Source organism: Dipodomys spectabilis, unplaced genomic scaffold (assembly GCF_019054845.1).
Source record: "Dipodomys spectabilis isolate Male_0828 unplaced genomic scaffold, ASM1905484v1 ptg000108l, whole genome shotgun sequence".
Lineage (NCBI taxonomy): Eukaryota > Metazoa > Chordata > Mammalia > Rodentia > Heteromyidae > Dipodomys > Dipodomys spectabilis.
The window spans coordinates 1,297,556-1,319,852 of NW_024870785.1; the positions used below are offsets into that span (position 1 = coordinate 1,297,556).

Here is a 22,297-nt window from a genome sequence, read left to right on the forward strand (position 1 = left end):
GTACCCAGCACGGTGCGTGCACAGGCGGTACCCAGCACGGTGCGTGCACAGGCGGTACCCAGCACGGTGCGTGCACAGGCGGTACCCAGCACGGTGCGTGCACAGGCGGTACCCAGCACGGTGCGTGCACAGGCGGTACCCAGCACGGTGCGGGCACAGGCGGTACCCAGCACGGTGCGGGCACAGGCGGTACCCAGCACGGTGCGGGCACAGACGTTCACCTGCGTGCACAGGCGGTACCCAGCACGGCGCGTGCACAGGCGGTACCCAGCACGGCGCGTGCACAGGCGGTACCCAGCACGGCGCGTGCACAGGCGGTACCCAGCACGGTGCGTGCACATGCGGTACCCAGCACGGTGCGGGCACAGATGTTCACCTGCGTGCACATGCGGTACCCAGCACAGCGCGTGCACATGCGGTACCCAGCACGGTGCGTGCACAGACGTTCACCTGCGTGTACATGTGGTACCCAGCACGGCGCGTGCACATGCGGTACCCAGCACGGTGCGGGCACAGGTGTCCAGCTGCGTGCACATGCGGTACCCAGCACGGTGCGGGCACAGACGTTCACCTGCATGCACATGCGGTACCCAGCACGGTGCGTGAACATGCGGTACCCAGCACGGTGCGTGCACAGACGTTCACCTGCGTGAACATGCGGTACCCAGCACGGTGCGTGCACATGCGGTACCCAGCACGGTGCGTGCACATGCGGTACCCAGCACGGTGCGTGCACATGCGGTACCCAGCACGGTGCGTGCACAGACGTTCACCTGCGTGCACATGCGGTACCCAGCACGGCGCGGGCACAGGCAAGGCTGCAGCAGGGATCTCGGAAACTCTACTCCCCACAGAATGAAAGAGCGGGCTGCCGTGGGGAGGGCGGCTCCCGGTGTGAGCAGAGGTGAAGCCCACGTTACACATGGAAGGCTCACCCAAGGCCATCCCACACTGCCGTACCTCAGGGGGCTGAAGAGCCGGACCAAAGACTCGCGCGTGTCCACTTCTGCCACGTTGGAGAGGGCGAAGTCGTAGAGCTCCGGGAAGTGTGCAAAGGCGGCTCTCTAGGGAGAAGGGCAGTGTGGGCAGTCAAGCACCTGGCCAGCCGGCCCCGGGAGGCCCACAGCACACAGCACACATTCCTATCTCACGTGCCTCCTCCGTGAGCCTGGCCCGAGGACCACCGGAAAAGCCAAACAGCCAGCGCGGACCCACGGACACCGGGAGGAAGGCAGCACTACCTGCAGGGAAGTGATCCGGTCGTAGTGAATGGTGGTCATCTCGTTCTCAGTGAGCGCATTTCCCGTCTGGTCATTAATCTCAAACCCGGTGTAGAACTTAAGCATGTCTAAAAGCTGAAAGGATACGTGCCAGTGATCAGCTGTGAACTTACGACCAAGAGAGAGAGCACTAGTTACTAAGTGCTAGCCGGGCGCTGGGGCTCACGCCTGTCATCCTAGCTACTCAGGAGGCTGAGATCTGAGGATCGCGGTTCAAAGTCAGGCAGGAAAGTCCATGAGACGCTCACCTCTAGGTAACCATTAGGAAACCTCAAGTGCTAGGCTTCAGCAAAAAGAGCTTAGGGAGCGTCCAGGCCCCGAGTTCAAGCTGCATGACTGGGGGGAAAAAAGTGCTAAAAAGCGTTTGCAATGTAACACTACATTTTTGAGAGATTTCAGAACAAACCAGAACAGGTCCAACTCTTCTAGAATGAGGGATGTGTCTCCCTTTCCCCCTCATGGTACTGGGGACTCAACCAGGGCCTGTGCCTGCTCAGAGCCCAGTCTCCAGCTCTTTCAGTGCAGGGGCTGCACCCCGCTACTTCTGCTCCCCTGAAGCTGGGCAACAGGCATGCACCTCGGCGCCTCGTTAGTGCCTGGGCAGATCTAGCTGGATGACAGGCCTGAGCCACCACCAAGGCAGGAGCCTGACCACCAAGTGCTCAGTCCACTGCGCACACACGGTCCACACCGAGTGCTCAGTCCACTGCGCACACACGGTCCACACCGAGTGCTCAGTCCACTGCGCACACACGGTCCACACCGAGTGCTCAGTCCACTGCGCACACACGGTCCACACCGAGTGCTCAGTCCACTCTGCACACACGGTCCACACCGAGTGCTCGGTCCACTCTGCACACACGGTCCACACCGATGCTCAGTCCACTGTGCACACACGGTCCACACCGATGCTCAGTCCACTGTGCACACACGGTCCACACCGAATGCTCAGTCCACTGTGCACACACATGGTCCACACCAAGTGCTCAGTCCACTCTGCAAACACGGTCCACACCGATGCTCAGTCCACTGCGCACACATGGTCCACCCCGAGTGCTCAGTCCACTGTGCACACACAGTCCACACCGAGTGCTAAGTCCACTGCACACATGGTCCACACCGAGTGCTAAGTCCACTGCACACACAGTCCACACCGAGTGCTCAGTCCACTGCACACACAGTCCACACCGAGTGCTCAGTCCACTGTGCACACACGGTCCACACCCAGTGCTCAGTCCACTCTGCACACACGGTCCACACCGAGTGCTCAGTCCACTCTGCACACTAAGTCCACACCGAGTGCTCAGTCCACTGCACACACGGTCCACACCGAGTGCTCAGTCCACTGCACACACAGTCCACACCGAATGCTCAGTCCACTGCACACACAGTCCACACCGAGTGCTCAGTCCACTCTGCATACACATGGTCCACACTGAGTCCTCAGTCCACTGTGCACACATGGTCCACACGGAGTACTCAGTCCACTCTGCACACACGGTCCACACCGAGTGCTCAGTCCACTGCACACACATGGTCCACACCGATGCTCAGTCCACTGTGCACACATGGTCCACACCGATGCTCAGTCCACTCTGCACACACGGTCCACACCGATGCTCAGTCCACTGTGCACACACGGTCCACACCGAGTGCTCAGTCCACTGTGCACACACAGTCCACACCCAGTGCTCAGTCCACTGCACACACAGTCCACACCCAGTGCTCAGTCCACTGTGCACACACAGTCCACACCGAGTGCTCAGTCCACTCTGCACACAAGGTCCACACCGAGTGCTCAGTCCACTCTGCACACACAGTCCACACCGAGTGCTCAGTCCACTCTGCACACACAGTCCACCAAGTGCTCAGTCCACTCTGCACACTAAGTCCACACCGAGTGCTCAGTCCACTGCACACACGGTCCACACCGAGTGCTCAGTCCACTGCACACACACGGTCCACACCCAGTGCTCAGTCCACTCTGCACACACAGTCCACACTGAGTGCTCAGTCCACTGCACACACGGTCCACACCGAGTGCTCAGTCCACTCTGCACACACGGTCCACACCGAGTGCTCGGTCCAGTCTGCACACACGGTCCACACCCAGTCCACTGTGCACACATGGTCCACACCGATGCTCAGTCCACTGTGCACACATGGTCCACACCAAGTGCTCAGTCCACTGCGCACACACGGTCCACACCGATGCTCAGTCCACTGTGCACACACGGTCCACACCAAGTGCTCAGTCCACTGTGCACACACGGTCCACACCGATGCTCAGTCCACTGTGCACACACAGTCCACACCGAGTGCTAAGTCCACTGCACACATGGTCCACACCGAGTGCTAAGTCCACTGCACACATGGTCCACACCGAGTGCTAAGTCCACTGCACACACAGTCCACACCGAGTGCTCAGTCCACTGCACACACAGTCCACACCGAGTGCTCAGTCCACTGTGCACACACATGGTCTACACCGAGTGCTCAGTCCACTGTGCACATACGGTCCACACCGAGTGCTCAGTCCACTCTGCACACACGGTCCACACCGAGTGCTCAGTCCACTGCACACACATGGTCCACACCGAGTGCTCAGTCCACTGCACACACATGGTCCACACCGAGTGCTCAGTCCACTGTGCACACACAGTCCACACTGATGCTCAGTCCACTGCACACACGGTCCACACCGAGTGCTCAGTCCACTGTACACACAGTCCACACCGAATGCTCAGTCCACTGCACACACAGTCCACACCGAGTGCTCAGTCCACTCTGCACACACATGGTCCACACCGAGTCCTCAGTCCACTGTGCACACATGGTCCACACGGAGTACTCAGTCCACTCTGCACACACGATCCACACCGAGTGCTCAGTCCACTGCACACACATGGTCCACACCGAGTGCTCAGTCCACTGTGCACACATGGTCCACACCGATGCTCAGTCCACTGTGCACACACGGTCCACACCGATGCTCAGTCCACTGTGCACACACGGTCCACACCGAGTGCTCAGTCCACTGTGCACACACAGTCCACACCCAGTGCTCAGTCCACTGCACACACAGTCCACACCCAGTGCTCAGTCCACTGTGCGCACACGGTCCACACCCAGTGCTCAGTCCACTCTGCACACACGGTCCACACCGAGGGCTCAGTCCACTCTGCACACTAAGTCCACACCGAGTGCTAAGTCCACTGCACACACGGTCCACACCGAGTGCTCAGTCCACTGCACACACAGTCCACACCGAATGCTCAGTCCACTGCACACACAGTCCACACCGAGTGCTCAGTCTACTCTGCACACACATGGTCCACACCGAGTCCTCAGTCCACTGTGCACACATGGTCCACACGGAGTACTCAGTCCACTCTGCACACACGGTCCACACCGAGTGCTCAGTCCACTGCACACACATGGTCCACACCGATGCTCAGTCCACTGTGCACACATGGTCCACACCGATGCTCAGTCCACTCTGCACACACGGTCCACACCGATGCTCAGTCCACTGTGCACACACGGTCCACACCGAGTGCTCAGTCCACTGTGCACACACAGTCCACACCCAGTGCTCAGTCCACTGCACACACAGTCCACACCCAGTGCTCAGTCCACTGTGCACACACGGTCCACACCAATGCTCAGTCCACTGTGCACACTCTGTCCACACTGATGCTCAGTCCACTGTGCATACACGGTCCACACAGATGCTCAGTCCACTGTGCACACACGGTCCACACCGATGCTTAGTCCACTCTGCACACACGGTCCACACCAAGTGCTCAGTCCACTGTGCACACACGGTCCACACCGATGCTCAGTCCACTGTGCACACACGGTCCACACCGATGCTCAGTCCACTGTGCACACACGGTCCACACCAAGTGCTCAGTCCACTGTGCACACACGGTCCACACCGATGCTCAGTCCACTGTGCACACACGGTCCACATCGATGCTCAGTCCACTCTGCACACATGGTCCACACCAAGTGCTCAGTCCACTGTGCACACAGTCCACACCGAGTGCTCAGTCCACTGCACACACATGGTCCACACCCAGTGCTCAGTCCACTCTGTACACACGGTCCACACCCAGTGCTCAGTCCACTCTGTACACACGGTCCACACCAAGTGCTCAGTCCACTCTGCACACACGGTCCACACCGAGTGCTCAGTCCACTGTGCACACTCGTGGCAAGCCCGGTACTCGGGGCGGCCCACGGGCACTCACCTGGGAGAAGAGGTGGCCGTCCCCCTCCCTGCGCACAAGGTTGGAGAGGTAGCAGTGAACCAGGAGGTGGGAGTCGTCCAGGACAGTGTTGAACCAGCGCCTGGTGGGGAGCAGGGCCTGGGGGAGCGACATGTCAGGGCGCGGCCTGCACCCCGCAGCGAGCCCACCCCGACGCTGCAAGGCACCCGGGGCAGGGCGTCTGCAAGCAGCAAGGGGAAGGCACTCAACGTCCAGTGAAGCCGGCCCTGGCTGTGGCCACTTCCCCTCCACTGCACGCTCGGCCACGCTGGGCCACGCGGCTACGACTGCCAAGGTGGGAAAGCCCCGGCGAGTCACTGAAATAATGAGATAGAGCACGGCGCGAGCGCACAGCCACACGAGCGCTCCTGGGTCACGGCCCCACCGACACCACCGCACCAGCTCCTGTCAGATAGGAAGGAAATGGACCCATACACCACCCCAGCACTGGCTGCGGATGGGGACGGCACCTCACAGGGCAAAAACGCCTGCAAAAATCTTAAAAAAAAAAACAAACCCAAACTGAAGATAAGCGGCAGCCCATGCCACCCGCCAGGCGCCGGCAAGCCGCGAGGAGGCCGAGGCAGGCGGGGGCAGGGCGCCCCACGGGGACCAGGGAACGACGCGGAGTCGGTGCGCATGCTCACCTCCAGATCGATCATCAGCTCGAGGAACCGCTCGCAGTAATGAACTTTGTCCATTGTGACAGGCTCTAGGCGAGGGGGGGAACATGTCAGAACGTCACTAGCCAGGAGTGCTGCTGCAAAGCTGCCAAGTACCTACAAAGCCCCTGCGCCTCACCTCACTGCACAAACACCATGAAGGTGCACAGGCTGGCGGGAAGGGGCGCACCAGCGAGACCTTCACACGACCCTCCCCGCTGCACACCTCCACCGGCAGAGAGCGCAGGCACGGCGGGAAGGGGCGCACCAGCGAGACCCCTTCACACCACCCTCCCCGCTGCACACCTCCACCAGCAGAGGGCGCAGGCACGGCGGGAAGGGGCGCACCAGCGAGACCCCTTCACACGACCCTCCCCGCTGCACACCTCCACCAGCAGAGGGCGCAGGCACAGCGGGAAGGGGCGCACCAGCGAGACCCCTTCACACCACCCTCCCCGCTGCACACCTCCACCGGCAGAGGGCGCAGGCACGGCGGGAAGGGGCGCACCAGCGAGACCCCTTCACACGACCCTCCCCGCTGCACACCTCCACCAGCAGAGGGCGCAGGCACAGCGGGAAGGGGCGCACCAGCGAGACCCCTTCACACCACCCTCCCCGCTGCACACCTCCACCGGCAGAGGGCGCAGGCACGGCGGGAAGGGGCGCACCAGCGAGACCCCTTCACACGACCCTCCCCGCTGCGCTGCGCGTGCACTGCCTCTAGAACCGTGCATAAGGGGATTTAACACAACGGCTTACAAGAGCAGTGCACTACTCTGACAGTCAAATGCCAGTGACACACAGACCTGCTGAGAACTTTTGAGAACACATCTGCGCTCTTGTGAGCGTATAATTTTTTAACGCTTCTATTTTTAGGAACTGGTCAAGGAGCTGCCATTGGACAGCGCAGTTAACAAACACAGGGCTCCTGAGCGATGTCTCCCCACCCCTCGCTTTTCTTAATGTTTAGGTGGTGTATTGAGTTTTTCCAGTTAACAAAGCAGTTTCAGTGTACCATGCCTCCCGCCCGTCCACCCCACCCCTTCCCTTCCCCATTCTGTACAATGCCTTCGGGCCTGCATTCTGTAGTGTAGACAGCGCCTCTTGGCCTGCATTCTGTAGGGTAGACAGCGCCTCTTGGCCTGCATTCTGTAGTGCACACAGCGCCTCTGGGCCTGCATTCTGTAGTGTAGACGGAGCCTTCCGGCCTGCACTCCACTTGCTTCCCTGCTCATTCTTCTTCCCTATCCTCTCCACCCTCCCTGCTTGCAAATACCCATGTCCTAGTACTCATCTTGTTAGGCCCTGACTTAATCCTTCCAAAGAATTACACTGTTTTCCACAGATTCTATTACACACCAGTTAATTCACGTGCAATGGCTTGGGTACTACCCAGCGCTCACTTCTAAATTTTAGGCACATTTTGGTTTCCACGAATAAGGGGAACCATGCAACTTGTGCCTGAGTACAGCTTACCTCAACTAACATATCCTCTTCCAAGCCTCTCCCTACGAAGAGCTCCGAGTATTATACTTTAAATATTCAAAATAATTATCATTTGTGACTTCTCCGTACACCTTAAAAATCACCATTGTGTTGGTATATTGCCAACAAATTGAAATTGCTTGATTAACGTTCAGCACTAGTCTAAGAATTTTGTTTTCTGGTAATACAATAAAAATAGCAAATTCAGGTCAGGCACTGTTGGCATACACCTGTAATCCTATCTATTAAGGAGGCTGAAATCTGAGGACCTGGTTTGAAGCCAGCCCAGCAAGAAAGGTCTGTGAACCTCTTATCTCCAATAAACTACTCAGAAAAAGCCTGAAGTGGCGGAGTGGCTCAAGTGGTAGAGCGCTAGCCTTGAGTACAAAGAGATTCAGGGACACAGCCCAGGAGTTGGAGTGCCAGCACTATCACTCCCCCCAAAAAAAAAAAAAAAAAGGAGCCCGCCACTGCTGCTTAGACAAGCTCTGAGTGCCTGCAGCTGTTGGTCCTGGGGGGGGGGCTCTCGGCTTTTAGCACCCCGTAAGTGCACCCTGCAAGTACCTTCATGACTCGTATTTATAGTGCATGGGAGAATGGAAGGCTTCACGTAAAAGGAACGCTAATACTTCCCTGACTCTCATCTGGAAATGACAGCTGGACTCTCCTCCTTCAACTTTTTCTGTTAACATTCTACCTAAAGCTCAGACCCTAGGTTAGAACAGCTGGGAATGACTATGTGCATCTGTGCTGCATGGTTTCTGATGGCAATGACTATGTGCATCTGTGAAGTATGTGGCTATCTTCACCTATGCTGCATGGCTGTTTAAGGACAGCAAAGGAGCATTGTCTAACGGCGGTTTTACCATCCATGTAACTGTCCCTCATGTACAGCTGAAACCTGACAAGACCTTCTCTCCCGTACATGTGACACGGTGGTCAGAGACGTCTTTCCAGAACTGTATTCCAGCGCCTGGTTCAGAACCTGACTCCAGGAAGCAAATACAGCAAGGATTTGCTAGCTCTAAGGACCTTCCCGCGAGCCTCTGGTGCCACTGGAGACCTGCGCCAGGCAGTCCTGGTGAGCAGCCAGGACATTGTCCTCACATTCTAAAATCATCCTGAGGGACGTGTTTAGATGAGGAGAAAGTTCCAGAACATCTCCCTCAGTTCCCAGATGAGCCACAGAGAACAGTTACCAGAAAGTGGGATTGACTTCAGCACGGAGATGAACTTCTGGATGAGCTGTGAAAGAAATCTCCTTTCTCGGTAGGCCCTAAAACCAAAGAACACGCACCAAATTATTTTGAAGCAAGTTAAATGTTGACGGTGCCTTTCTGACACTGCTCATGTTCTATTTTTCTGACACCGAGATGATAAATGGAACACAGGGCATCTCTGTCACTTCAGTGCTACACAAGAGGAAGGGCCTGGCTGCGGGCTGTGGGGCCAGCACTAACTGCACACCGCAGCCGCGCTTCTGCTGACCTCGGCCACTGGACATTTAAATGCAGTTACACTGAGTACTGCAATGGCTAAAATTCAACCTTTTCTCAAAAACCAGTTTTCTGCTCCATTTCTATTCTTCCCAACATTTATTAGGTACTGGACAGTGTGGACGAGTGTGCCAGTCCTGCGGGAAATACAGGAGGGAATCATTAAGATCCGTCTGAGCCGTGAACCGCACTGTGCGCAGCACTGAGTCACGATGCGCCAGCAGGACCGACTCATCGCTGTGGGCCGCAGCCAGTGCCCAGTCCTCACACGCTGAGCCCCGCCGGTCACACAGCACCCAGAGTGGCCTGACCACAGCGGTGGGCGGCAGTCTCAGCTCAGAGCGCAGCAGGTGTCCAGAGGGTGGCGCCAGGCTGCCCTGGCTGGAATGGAGGGAGGAGGCCCCGGGGGAGAACGGCTGGAGGAAGTGCGAAGGAAGCACATGCAGCAGGAAGGGTAAGGCACTCGGATCTAATCAGGCTAGAGGTGCAAAACCAAAACGGCACAGAGACACGTCTGCGCAGCAGGGTGGCCTGAGAGACCGAGCTACAGGGACCCTTTCAGGGCCGGCCGAGTGGGAGGTGAGGCGCAGGCCGCGGAGGCCTTGGTAAGGGGTGAGGCGGCGGCTCGGCGGTGGAGCCTGCACTTGACAGGCACAGGGCCCAGGTCTAGCCACCAGCACTGAAGCCCAAAGCCCAATGATGCTGGACCCTCTACTCCCACCAAGCCCCGCCCCGCCCGGCCCCCCCCAGCCCGGTCCGGCAGGTGTGGCCACCTACTGTTCCCTTGCTTCTGCAGACATCTTCTCATCATTCTTTCTAATCAGGTTCCAGAATTTCCTGAGCTTAGGTGTCTTCTTTAATTCCAGTTCCAGCCGTGCCTGAAAGACAGATGTGGCATTAGACCACCCGAAGCTCAGCTTCACAACGAAGATGATGCCAATGCTTGAAAGGGTCCTAGGACAGGACTGCCAGGGAGGGAATGAGAGACTTGGACAACTAGGAAACGAGTAACTCCGCTAAAACAACTCAGTACGCTCGCCATCAAACTGCTCATTCCTGAAACTATGAAAAATATTAAAAAAAAATAAAAACATTTATCGACAGAATCGCTGAAATGCCAAATCCGCAGACAACTACCAAAACTTAAGGGTTGGGTTGCCAGAACAGCTGATCTGTGGCTACGCTAATGGGACAAGGAGATCTGATCAAAGGGGCGAGTGACCCACGCAGAGCGGCAACAGTACTCTCACCCCCGCAACTGACGCAGGCCAAGCGCAGTGGGACACGCCTGCAGCCCCAGCCGGGGAGGCAGGAGCATGGTCAGCCTCGCACACACACTAGGAAGCAGCAGGTCTCGGTGAAGGGGCCGTGGCCCGCTGCCACGGCATCCAGCGCTGCCTGTACGCGCGGCGTGGGAGAGACTCTGCTCCCCATCTGTCTGTGGCCTCCTCCCCCTCCCCCCCCCCCCCCCCCCCGCGTGCTACGCACCCATGCCACCCGAACCTCCGACCTTCTGAAGATGAGGTTTTTGGACTATTCTGCCTAGGCTGGCTTTGAACTGAGACCCACTAGCTCTCACTCTCCGGAGGAGCTAAGGTTACAGGTGTGAGCCGCAGCGTCCAACAGGAACAGATGTGTGAGCCACACCTCACCGTCTTCATGCTGGTTTTGTGCACCTGTCACCCGGGAGGATGGAAGCCTGGCGGCGGCCGGCACCCCAGGCCAGCCAGGGCAGAGGGAGGTGCAAGGGAGGCAGCACCCCACCTCACGCCAGGCGCGCGCGAGCCACACCGGCAGCTCCTCCCCAGTGCTCGGTGGGACGTGCCCGGGCTGCACAGCGACGACTTCCACGTGCCCCCCACAGCTGCTGCTCACGCGCATACTCACGGGCTGCAGGCTCAGCCACATGGGGAGGGAGATGAGCTGCTGAACCTGGCTTCGGATCAGGTCCACTTCCTGTTAAGCACAAAGAACACAAGCTCACGATCGCCCCAGGACTTCCGTGTGCGCTGAAGTGGTCCCGTGAGGACTCCAGCCTGCAGTGCTTCCCACTCACAGAGACGCCCACCGGCCCGAGGCAGGGCAGCGGGCAGACGCCCGGCATGCGGGCAGCGCCCAGCACGCACGCTCCCCACAGCTGTGCTGTGCACGGCGGGAGCTGCGGCTCCATCTACAGGCCACGGCCCTCGCTGTGCCCGGGAGGATGCTGCTCCTTCCTGCTCGTGCACTCTTTCTGGTGGATCCTCTGTTTATGACAGGCTCCAATACAAGGCAAGAGCTTCTCAATGTTCCTGGCAGCGTGGGGCCGTGCTGTGTCTTACTGACACAGTGCCTGTGTGAGCCAGACGTTCAGGACGGGGTGAGCGTCCCGACTGTGAGCTCGGGGCTCGTCGATGCCAAGGACAGTGAGGACAGTGGCCTTCACAGACCCAGGTCTCCGGCACCGCCACGGTCTTCACTCTACCACACGTGCGTCACGCTTCAGACAGCCACCCTGAAGAGCTCGCGTGAATATTCACTACTGAAGACACACAGACTGGCCTGGGGGGGAAGGGCTCTGGTTCTGCTGCTGACTAACCGGCCAGGCCCAGGCCGAGGCTGAGCAGAGGAGAGGAAGCGCACGGCCTCACTGCCGCTGCTGTCTGCACATCAGCTGGCATCTCATGCTGCTCGAGGGCTCCCTTCCATGGTGCACGCTATGGTGTCTCTTACTGCGACGCAGCCATGGGCCTAGCGGTCACCCCAAAACTACCCCCACCAAGCCCCTGGAGAGAAGGGCAGTCACCAGGCTGTTGAAGCAGTGGTCCAGGAACAGCAGCAGCACCGTCTGCTCATGGAGGGAGAAGTCGCCGTTCGTCTCCGCCAGCGCCGCTGTCAGGATGCGCTTGAAAAAGAACTGGAAGTGATCTGGCTTCTTCTTAAACGTCTGACGAGAAAGAACAGCAGCCCGCCTTGACCTGCCGCTCACCCGGCCTTTCCCTAAAGTCAGAGCCGCCTCCCGAGCGTCTGGGAGGAGCATCACCTGAGCACAAGCGAGCGCGCGGCCACACCGGTGGCCGAGGCCAGCGGCCCGTGGACGATCCCACGGTCACGTCTGCACCGCACCACGACTGATCCCCTAACAATCGGAAATGTGTTCACTGCTCTGATCTAAACAAAACGAACTGTTTTGGAAAAAAAATTCTTTTAACTGCAACTCATGTGAGGAGCAGCGTTTCCGGCTTGCATGAGCTCTTCACATGAGCAGTGAAGAGCACCGGCCTTCCCAGCCTCCCCCCAGGTCCCGGGGTGCACTCTCTCCCCACGGCTTCCACCTGCACCCCGGGCCAAGTCGGACACACCCCTGCAACCCTCATCCTCTTCTCTCCCTTGTGCCTTGTCTCCCTGCGCTTAACCAGCAGCGTCTCTGGTGCTGGTCTCTTCCCCCACACTGCCTTTCCCGTCACTACCACAGGCTCGCACTGCCCACACATCCCTAGGCTTCTCCTCTGCTCACCCCGATCCACTGATCATCACTCACACATGCACACACACACGTGTACAGGGAAGGATGGAGTACACGCTCACCATGAGTTCTGTTCATCTCTCCCTGTGCCCATCTATCCAGTGATCACCACACACACGTGTGTACAGGGAAGGATGGAGTACATGCGATCACCACAAACGTGTGTGTACAGGGAAGGATGGAGTACATGCAGGCTCAGTATGGTCCAAGCCAGTTGTCCACCGGGGGTCTTGGACACACCCCTGTGGACCAGGCAAATCTCTGTCCTTTCCCTCTATCAAATCCTAATCACCGTTCCTTTACAGCATCCAAGTTGATGACGCACCTCTGTGCTCTCCTACAAGCATGTGGCACAACTCACCCCAACACGCACGACCCACACTTCACCCTGTGCTCCGTGGACTGAGAACGGTACCACCCCCATGTCAGACCTCACCCGGCTCTATTCAAAGTCCCCAGCTTTACCTTCAGCCAGGCCACTCACTGTTTCCAGAACACTCAAAACTAACTTCATCTTATCACTTTTTAGTCACGGGAACTTGGAAAAAAGTACTGAAATCAAAAGAAAACTAGCCGTGGCTTTTGTGTATCTATTCGTTTTAGCCACAACCCTAGCCCTATTTTTGCTGGTTATTTTGGAGACAGAGTCTGGACCTCAATCCTCCAGATCTTGGTCTCCTGTAGCTAGGGTTTCAGGCATGAGCCTCAATGTCTGGTTCACATTCCTTCCCGTACTACTGGATAGAGCTCTGCCCCCAAGTGTACTTATTCACCCCGGGAGGAAGGCCAGGGGCAGGTCGTCCATTACCTCCCACGCAGGGACGTTTTCTCTGAACTTCTCGTTCACCATGCAGCAGATGGACATCAAGTAGGCCTTGCTGGACACCTCTGGAGAGTAATTCATCCAGAGATAGTTCTCGAGGTATTGGCTGTGAAGAGCAAAACAGCACCCAACATCTCACCATCAGTCACTGTACTGCAGCCCTCACCTAGAAAAACATATCCTTAACTTCCTAAAAGTGCGTTGAAAATCTGCATATCTGCGATTCCTTCAGAGTTAGCCACAGTCTAAGGGAGTGCTACCGGTGTGCATGAACACAATGCACCTGTGGGAGGCGGCAGTACTTTCACAGAATAAGATATCAAAGGCTCCAATAAAGTCTCTTACCCACAACTCACTAAGTACAAATGAAAAGTATGTGACAAATTATCAGCTCTAAATCAACGTATCACAAGCATGGTTAGGAAGAAAGCGATTGGAGGCAGTGGCCCTAAACCACAGGAAAAGCGTCTTTCAGAAATGCTAAGGTTGGGCTGGGAAGGTGGCTCAGTGGTAGAGTGCTTGCCTTGCATGCATGAGGCCCTGGGTTCAATTCCTTAGTACCACATAAGCAGAAAAAGCCAGAAGTGCCGCTGTGGCTCAAGTGGTAGAGTGCTAGCTTTGAGCTGAAGAGCGAGGGATAGCGCCCAGGCCCAGAGTTCAGGCCCACGACTGACAAAAACAAAAACAAGAACAAGAAATGCTAAGGTTTAGCATAGGGCAACAGTGGCTCACACTGCAATCCCAGCTACTCAGGAGGCTGAGACCTAAGGACTGTGGGATTCAACGTGAAGTCAGATTTCAAGGCCCTGACATTTCCTGCTCTGGACCAGAGGGCAGGGATTTCAGGCCGCACTGGTCCAACACCACATCCTCAGGGCCTCTGGGGCCAGGCTGCCAGAGGTATTGAGGATGTACCTAATTATTCCCACAGGTCACTAGAAACATCAAGGACAGAAACTGCTCAGCAATGTTACTAACCAGTGAGAAAAACCTCAGATACAAAATATCCTTCACATCGCATTATCTTTAAAAGCAAAAAATACATCATAAAAACAGGCGCCGGTGGCTCATGCCTGTAATCCTCTCTACTCAGGAGGGTGAGCTCTGGGGATCACGGTTCAAAGACAGCCCAGGCAGGAAAGTCATGAACCACCAGAAAAGCAGAAGTGGCACTGAGAGCACGCCTTGAACTGAAGAGACAGCTCCCAAGCGCAGAGCTCAAGCCCCATGATCAACCCAAAATATAAAGTAAAAAAAACCCTGTGTGTGTGTTTGTGTGTGTTACAAGTATAAATAAGCAAATCGCATATACAAAGAAAACACATTAATGATGGAACCTCTCTGTGTAACTAATATAGGATAGTATGTCCACAGATTTATCGACTTTGGTTGCTGGTGCTGAGGACTGAACCCAGGTCTCGGCGTGCTCCTTACATGCTCTCTCACATGGAGCCACACCTAACCACTACTTAGAATTACATAACGCACAGTTAAATCTTGCAGGTCATCAAACTGATGCCTTTTAACTTACCTAAATTCCAGCAGCATTATCTTTCTGATGGCAAACCTAAAAGCATAGAAAAGTAACTTTTTAAGACACGTAAACGCTTCAGAGTTCTTAAGTGCATTTGAGGATATTCTGTTTTAAAATGAAGTCACGCATCATCAGACTCCCCAAATCCGCTTCAGAGGCAGCGGTGCGCTTCCACACCCAGCCGGAAGGCACCGCCTGCGCTACCCACAGTGGCTCCGCAGCCCCTGCTGCGCAGTCTCCCCAGCATTCAACTAGCCTGTCATGCAGAAGACAGCCAGAAACGAAACGGACCACACTTGACCTACAAACTCTGTTGTGTAAGTCATGCCTACCTTGATTTGACGATCTCTTTCTCATATATATCTTCAATAACCTGTACCAAAAATATGAAAATGTTTACTATTTCAAACCTTAAACAGATGGATTCCAGTTTCTGAGATTACACAAAATGAGCAGGTTTGGGACTTTCAGATATTAATATCAAAATGACACTTGGGTATCTTTTCATCAGGGTGCTGGTGCATCCCATGCAGCTCAGCTGCTCAGGAGGCGGAGACATATGGACTGCAGATCCAAGCCAGCCTGGGTAGAAAGCCCATGAGACTCTTACTTCCAACCAACGTAAAGCCAGAAGTACCGCAGTGGCTCAAGTGGTAGAATCTCGGTTTCCAATCTCACACAAGAGAACAGATTCCACCCTAAATGGATGGCTGGAACGCTGGCATGAAAATTTCATACTTGCAAAAATATTTCACATAACATACATTTTAAATAATCTAAGACTTTGTAAAGAGAATGGTTAAGTAACGTATGTACAAATGTATTTGTGTAACGCTCTCAGGAAATTAAATAACTGAAGTTATCTCTGCTGATTTAATTATTAATCTAATGATTATTATGTGTAGTTTATTTTCCAAACTTCCTACCATGAGTAAAACTGTCTTTTTAACTTAAAAAAAAACGAGAGAGAGAGAGAGCATTTTTGTTTTCCTTATGTTTGTTTTCCTTATGTTTGTAACATTAGAGAGCAAGCCGCAACCAAAAACCTTACCTTTATATCAAAAGGAGACTTCTTCTTGATGTGGGGCGCCCAGTACTTACAGGCTAACTGCAAAAGGGAACAGCACAAATGGCAAGTCACTGTTGGTGCCCCGTGGAGAGACACGGAGCCCAGCCCCAGCGTCTCACACACACAGCCGGGCTCGTGCCGGAGGACAGCGCACGCGCATGGCTGCAGAGCTACGCAGCCGTGCACCGCGCTCACCACAAAAGGCCAGGAGTGCCTGGCACGGCAGCTAGCCATGACAGTTCTGAAAGCACAGCGCATCCCTTCCCGGCACTCCCGAGGGAAACAGGACCGCAAGCATCTTTGGAAAGGTGATGAGGGACTCGGGTTTTAAAAACGACATTATTTACCCAGTGTCACAGTCAATCTACAGCCAAACAAGCACTAAAAACCAAATTCAAAATCTTCACGTAGGCTGATATGTAAAATAAGAAACCTTTACATTACCATACACCAAAAACACATAAAAATTGTGAACAAAACATTGTGTGTATACACACACACAATCTCTCCAGAAACTTAAATGAATTTATAATGTTCAAGGAATAGCAGAACCCTGCAAATGCTTTTCAAACTAAAATGCAATCTCTGAAAAAATAGAAAACTCAGCCGGGCCTGGTTGGGGCCTATAATCCCAGCCCTCAAGAGCTGAAGCAGGGTTGTGAGTTCCTGGCCAGCCCAGGCTACATAATGAGATCCTTTCTCAGGACAACACCTAGGAATCTCTAATAACCACAAGGACTCAATATATTCAGAAGGAGGGGCTTGTACAGGTAGTTGGCACAATGGAGGCATTCAATGTTGGATGGGCGGGTGGTAAAATCTGAGATGGCACTGTTTCTGCCAGGCTTTCTTCAACTCTATCTAAAGATTATAATTGCTTCCTCTGTTTAGTAAATAACTTCATCACTAGTCCGTGTAATCATCTGAGTACTGCTCATTTAACTGAAATTCTTCAAACATGGAACCTGTCTTCTTTGCTTTTATAGCAAGAAACTTAACACTCCATTAAAAAGCCCTCAAAAAAAAAAAAAAAATAGGTTTAGGGCTGAGAGTGCGGCTCAGCGGTAGAGAGCTTGCCTAGCATGAATGAAGCCCTGAGTTCGGTTCCCCAGTTCCACGTACACAGAAAAAGTCAGAAGTGGCGCTGTGGCTCAAGTGCTAGTCTTGAGCACAAAGAGGCTCAGGGACAGAGTCCAGGCCCTGAGTTCAAGCCCTGGGATCAGAAAAACAACAACAGAAAGCTTAAAATTATTGTAGTAACCACCTATTTTAAATGACATTTTCTGAAGTTACCCTACACACTAAACACAAAGTCCCCGGCTGCCCTGGGAACTCCTGTGACCGGCCTTACTTCCGCTCTCTGATCTTTAAGGACATCACATAAAAGCTAACCACAAAACAAAAACAAATCCTTAACAGATCTAAGTCTCGTCTGCTTCGAAGGACTAGAGAACTTACAACTAAAAGTACACGTCTTAAACTCCTTACTGTTCATCTGAGCTGATTAAACACGTGCTAAACATTCTGAAAACATCAACTCTCTTTTCTGAGTTTCTTTTTTTCCTTGAGGCTTAACATACAATCTTCAGACATCACCATATTCAAACATATGCTGCCTGCCCCCAAACTCCCAGTCACAGGTAAATCAAAACTTCACTCTTCTTTAGCACAACAGCTTAGTGTGCTCAAAATACACCTTCCTGAAAGGAAAAACACAAAAGCATAAAACATGTGGTCATGGGGCTGGGAAGGTGGCTCCATGGTACAGTGCTTGCCTGGCATGTATGAGGCCCTGGGTTCGATTCCTCAGCACCACATAAGCAGGGAAAAAAAGCCAGAAGTGGTGCTGTGGCTCAAGTGGTAGAGCGCTAGCCATGAGCTGAAGAGCTGAGGGACAGCGCCCAGGCCCAGAGTTCAGGTCCCACGACTGACCAAAAAAAAAAAAAAAAAGTTATAAAGTACATGTCTTTCATCTCGATCTCAGCCATTCTCTCAATAAGTAATTCACAGCGCATTCTCCAGCCAGACGTGCTGCTCTTCATTTTCTTTCTTTAAAGGAAAAACTGGAGGTATTCAACTCCAGTGTCTCTCTTCCCTAGAATGCACTTTCTCAATAAAATCACTTCTGGAGATTCTTTCAAAAGGCACACGCAGTAGTTTACAATTCTTCATCAAAGCCCACCCCTCACATCTCCATTTTGCTGTTTCAAAGTCCCTAAAATCCCTTTTTTGAGCTTCTGGAAGAATCAAGCACTTAGGAGCACCTGGGGGACCTCAGGCTTTGGCTGTGACCACAGCCCAGGATCCCCTCCACCAGCTCTGAACGCCTCGGATGTTTGCTCATTAATTTACTCGCCCTCCGTTCAATCAGAGGTTTGTAATCTTAGCCACCTGTGTTTCATTCAACGCCAAGTGCTGGGCGCTCACGCGGAGTAACCCAGACTGGGCCCCGCCTCGGCTCTCACATCCAGTGTGGAAAACCATAAAAGCTGTGTCTTGACTCAGTCCTGCAGTATCATCTTAGCTCAGTGATTCCCACTTACATTCAAGGCACAGCGGTCGGGCTTAGTAGGCTCCAGTGCCTTGCCAACCACTTCCACTGATGTCTGCTGGGCATGTCAGTTGCCAGGGCCCAACAGAGACGTCCTTCCCAGATCCCCACCCCGGACGCCCGGGCCGCTTCCCGGCTCCTCCCCAGGCCTCTGCCCCGCGGGGCCCAGGCCCGCAGGCGCTTCTCCCCTCGCCCGCCCGCCCCCCCACCCGCAGGCCCCCCCACCCGCAGGCCCCCGCGCCCGCAGGCCTCGGCCCGCAGGCCCTTCTCCCCCTGCCCCCCCCCGGCCCCCCCGCGCCCGCAGGCCCATCTCCCCCCACCCCCCGCGCCCCGTCCCCCCGCAGGCCGCCTGCAGGCCCCGTCCCCCCGCAGGCCCCCCGCAGGCCCCGGCCCCCCGCAGGCCCCCCGCAGGCCCCCCGCAGGCCCCGGCCCCCCGCAGGCCCCCCGCAGGCCCCCCGCAGGCCCCGGCCCCCCGCAGGCCCCCCGCAGGCCCCCCGCAGGCCCCGCTCACCTGGGTCACGAACTCCGCGTTGATCTGGGACACCGTCGGGGCCACGATCTTCTTGGGCTGCGCGGGGGCCGCCATGGCCGCGCGCGTCTCCGCGGGTCTCGGAGGAGCCGGGCCGGGCGGCCGCGCGGGTGCGTGAGGGGAGCCCGGGGCCCGCCGGAAGCCCGCGCGCCGCGCCGTTCGCGCGTCCCCCGGAAGCGGCGCGCGCGGCCGGAAGTCGGAGCAGGAAGTCCGGCCACAGGCGACGCCCGCGGCTCCTGCGCGCGCGCCCCCGAGCGGCCGGCGGGGGAACGCGCGGCGCGGGCGGCCCGGCTGGCCCGCTCCCTCCCGGCCGTCCCCTCGGAGCCCCGGCGCCCGCCCCGCGCCCCGCCCCACGGAGGAGGCTGCGGAGGAAGCCGCGAGAGCGCGGCCGGCGGCCCGAGGGCGGAGCGCCAGCTAGCGAGGACGGCACGCAGGCCCGAGCTCCCGCCCCGGCGGGCACGCGCCTGCGCGCGCGCACACACACACACACACACGCCTGCGCACGCGCACACACACACACACGCCTGCGCCCGCGCACACCTGAGCACACACACACACACACGCCTGCGCACGCGCACACACACACACACACACACCCGCCTGCGCCCGCACACACACACACACACACGCCTGCGCCCGCGCACACCTGAGCGCACACACACACGCCTGCGCCCGCACACACCTGAGCACACACACACACACACACGCCTGCGCACGCGCACACACACACACACACACGCCTGCGCACGCGCACACCTGAGCACACACACACACACGCCTGCGCACGCGCACACACACACACACACACCCGCCTGGGCCCGCACACACCTGAGCACACACACACACACACGCCTGCGCACGCACACACCTGAGCACACACACACACGCCTGCGCACGCACACACCTGAGCACACACACACACGCCTGCGCACGCGCACACACACACACGCCTGCGCCCGCGCACACCTGAGCACACACACGCCTGCGCCCGCACACACCTGAGCGCACACACACACACACACGCCTGCGCGCGCACACACCTGAGCACACACACACACACGCCTGCGCGCACACACCTGAGCACACACACACACACGCCTGCGCACGCACACACCTGAGCACACACACACACACGCCTGCGCACGCACACACCTGAGCACACACACACACACACGCCTGCGCACGCACACACCTGAGCACACACACACACACGCACACACCTGAGCACACACACACACGCACACACGCCTGCGCACGCACACACCTGAGCACACACACACACACACACACACCTGAGCACACACACACACGCACACACGCCTGCGCACGCACACACCTGAGCACACACACACACACGCACACACCTGAGCACACACACACACGCACACACGCCTGCGCACGCACACACCTGAGCACACACACACACACGCACACACCTGAGCACACACACACACACACGCCTGCCCGCGCACACCTGAGCACACACACACGCCTGCGCACGCACACACCTGAGCACACACACACACGCCTGCGCACGCGCACACCTGAGCACACACACACACACACGCCTGCGCACGCGCACACACACACACACGCCTGCGCCCGCACACACCTGAGCACACACACACACACGCCTGCGCACGCACACACCTGAGCACACACACACACACGCACACACCTGAGCACACACACACACGCACACACGCCTGCGCACGCACACACCTGAGCACACACACACGCCTGCGCGCGCACACACCTGAGCACACACACACACACGCCTGCGCGCGCACACACCTGAGCACACACACACACGCCTGCGCGCACACACACACACGCCTGCGCACGCACACACCTGAGCACACACACACACGCCTGCGCACGCACACACCTGAGCACACACACACACGCCTGCGCGCGCACACACACACACCTGAGCACACACACACACGCCTGCGCCCGCACACACCTGAGCACACACACACACACGCCTGCGCACGCACACACCTGAGCACACACACACACACGCACACACCTGAGCACACACACACACGCACACACGCCTGCGCACGCACACACCTGAGCACACACACACACGCCTGCGCGCGCACACACCTGAGCACACACACACGCCTGCGCGCGCACACACCTGAGCACACACACACACGCCTGCGCGCGCACACACCTGAGCACACACACACGCCTGCGCGCACACACACACACGCCTGCGCACGCACACACCTGAGCACACACACACACGCCTGCGCACGCACACACCTGAGCACACACACACGCCTGCGCGCGCACACACACACACCTGAGCACACACACACGAGCACACACACACACACGCCTGCGCGCGCACACATACACGCCTGCGCACGCACACACCTGAGCACACACACACGCCTGCGCGCGCACACACACACGCCTGCGCACGCACACACACACACGCCTGCGCACGCACACACCTGAGCACACACACACACACGCCTGCGCACGCACACACACGCCTGCGCACGCACACACACGCCTGCGCACGCACACACACACGCCTGCGCACGCACACATCTGAGCACACACACAGGCCTGCGCACGCACACACCTGAGCACACACACACACGCCTGCGCGCGCACACACACACACGCCTGCGCACGCACACACCTGAGCACACACACACACGCCTGCGCGCGCACACACACGCCTGCGCACACACACACCTGAGCACACACACACACGCCTGCGCGCGCACACACCTGAGCACACACACACGCCTGCGCACGCACACACCTGAGCACACACACACACGCCTGCGCACGCACACACCTGAGCACACACACACACGCCTGCGCACACACACCTGAGCACACACACACGCCTGCGCGCGCACACGCCTGCGCACACACACGCCTGCGCGCGCACACACCTCGGCACACACGCTTGCGCACACACACCTGGGCACACACACACGCCTGCGCACACACACCTGAACACATACACACACCTGGGCACACACGCCTGCGCACACACACGCCTGCGCACACACACACACCTGGGCACACACACCTGGCCATACACACACACGCCTGCG

General features: G+C 56.9%; 1 protein-coding gene across 1 annotated transcript in view; it reads right to left on the reverse strand.

Moving 5' to 3' along the window:
- Positions 1–19,332, reverse strand: part of Aqr (aquarius intron-binding spliceosomal factor) — a 53,694-nt gene extending 34,362 nt beyond the window's left edge. Inside the window, exons 1-13 of the mRNA XM_042687738.1 lie at positions 19,191–19,332; positions 16,111–16,167; positions 15,392–15,432; positions 15,057–15,092; positions 13,511–13,631; positions 11,983–12,123; positions 11,085–11,153; positions 9,975–10,075; positions 8,901–8,977; positions 6,202–6,266; positions 5,537–5,653; positions 1,242–1,355; positions 961–1,064 (exon numbers count right to left, since the gene is read on the reverse strand). Coding sequence (XP_042543672.1) covers positions 961–1,064; positions 1,242–1,355; positions 5,537–5,653; positions 6,202–6,266; positions 8,901–8,977; positions 9,975–10,075; positions 11,085–11,153; positions 11,983–12,123; positions 13,511–13,631; positions 15,057–15,092; positions 15,392–15,432; positions 16,111–16,167; positions 19,191–19,265 — 1,118 coding nt within the window. The 5' untranslated portion in view covers positions 19,266–19,332. The remainder of the gene's footprint in view (positions 1–960; positions 1,065–1,241; positions 1,356–5,536; positions 5,654–6,201; positions 6,267–8,900; positions 8,978–9,974; positions 10,076–11,084; positions 11,154–11,982; positions 12,124–13,510; positions 13,632–15,056; positions 15,093–15,391; positions 15,433–16,110; positions 16,168–19,190) is intronic.
- Between the last annotated feature and the right edge of the window lie 2,965 nt (positions 19,333–22,297).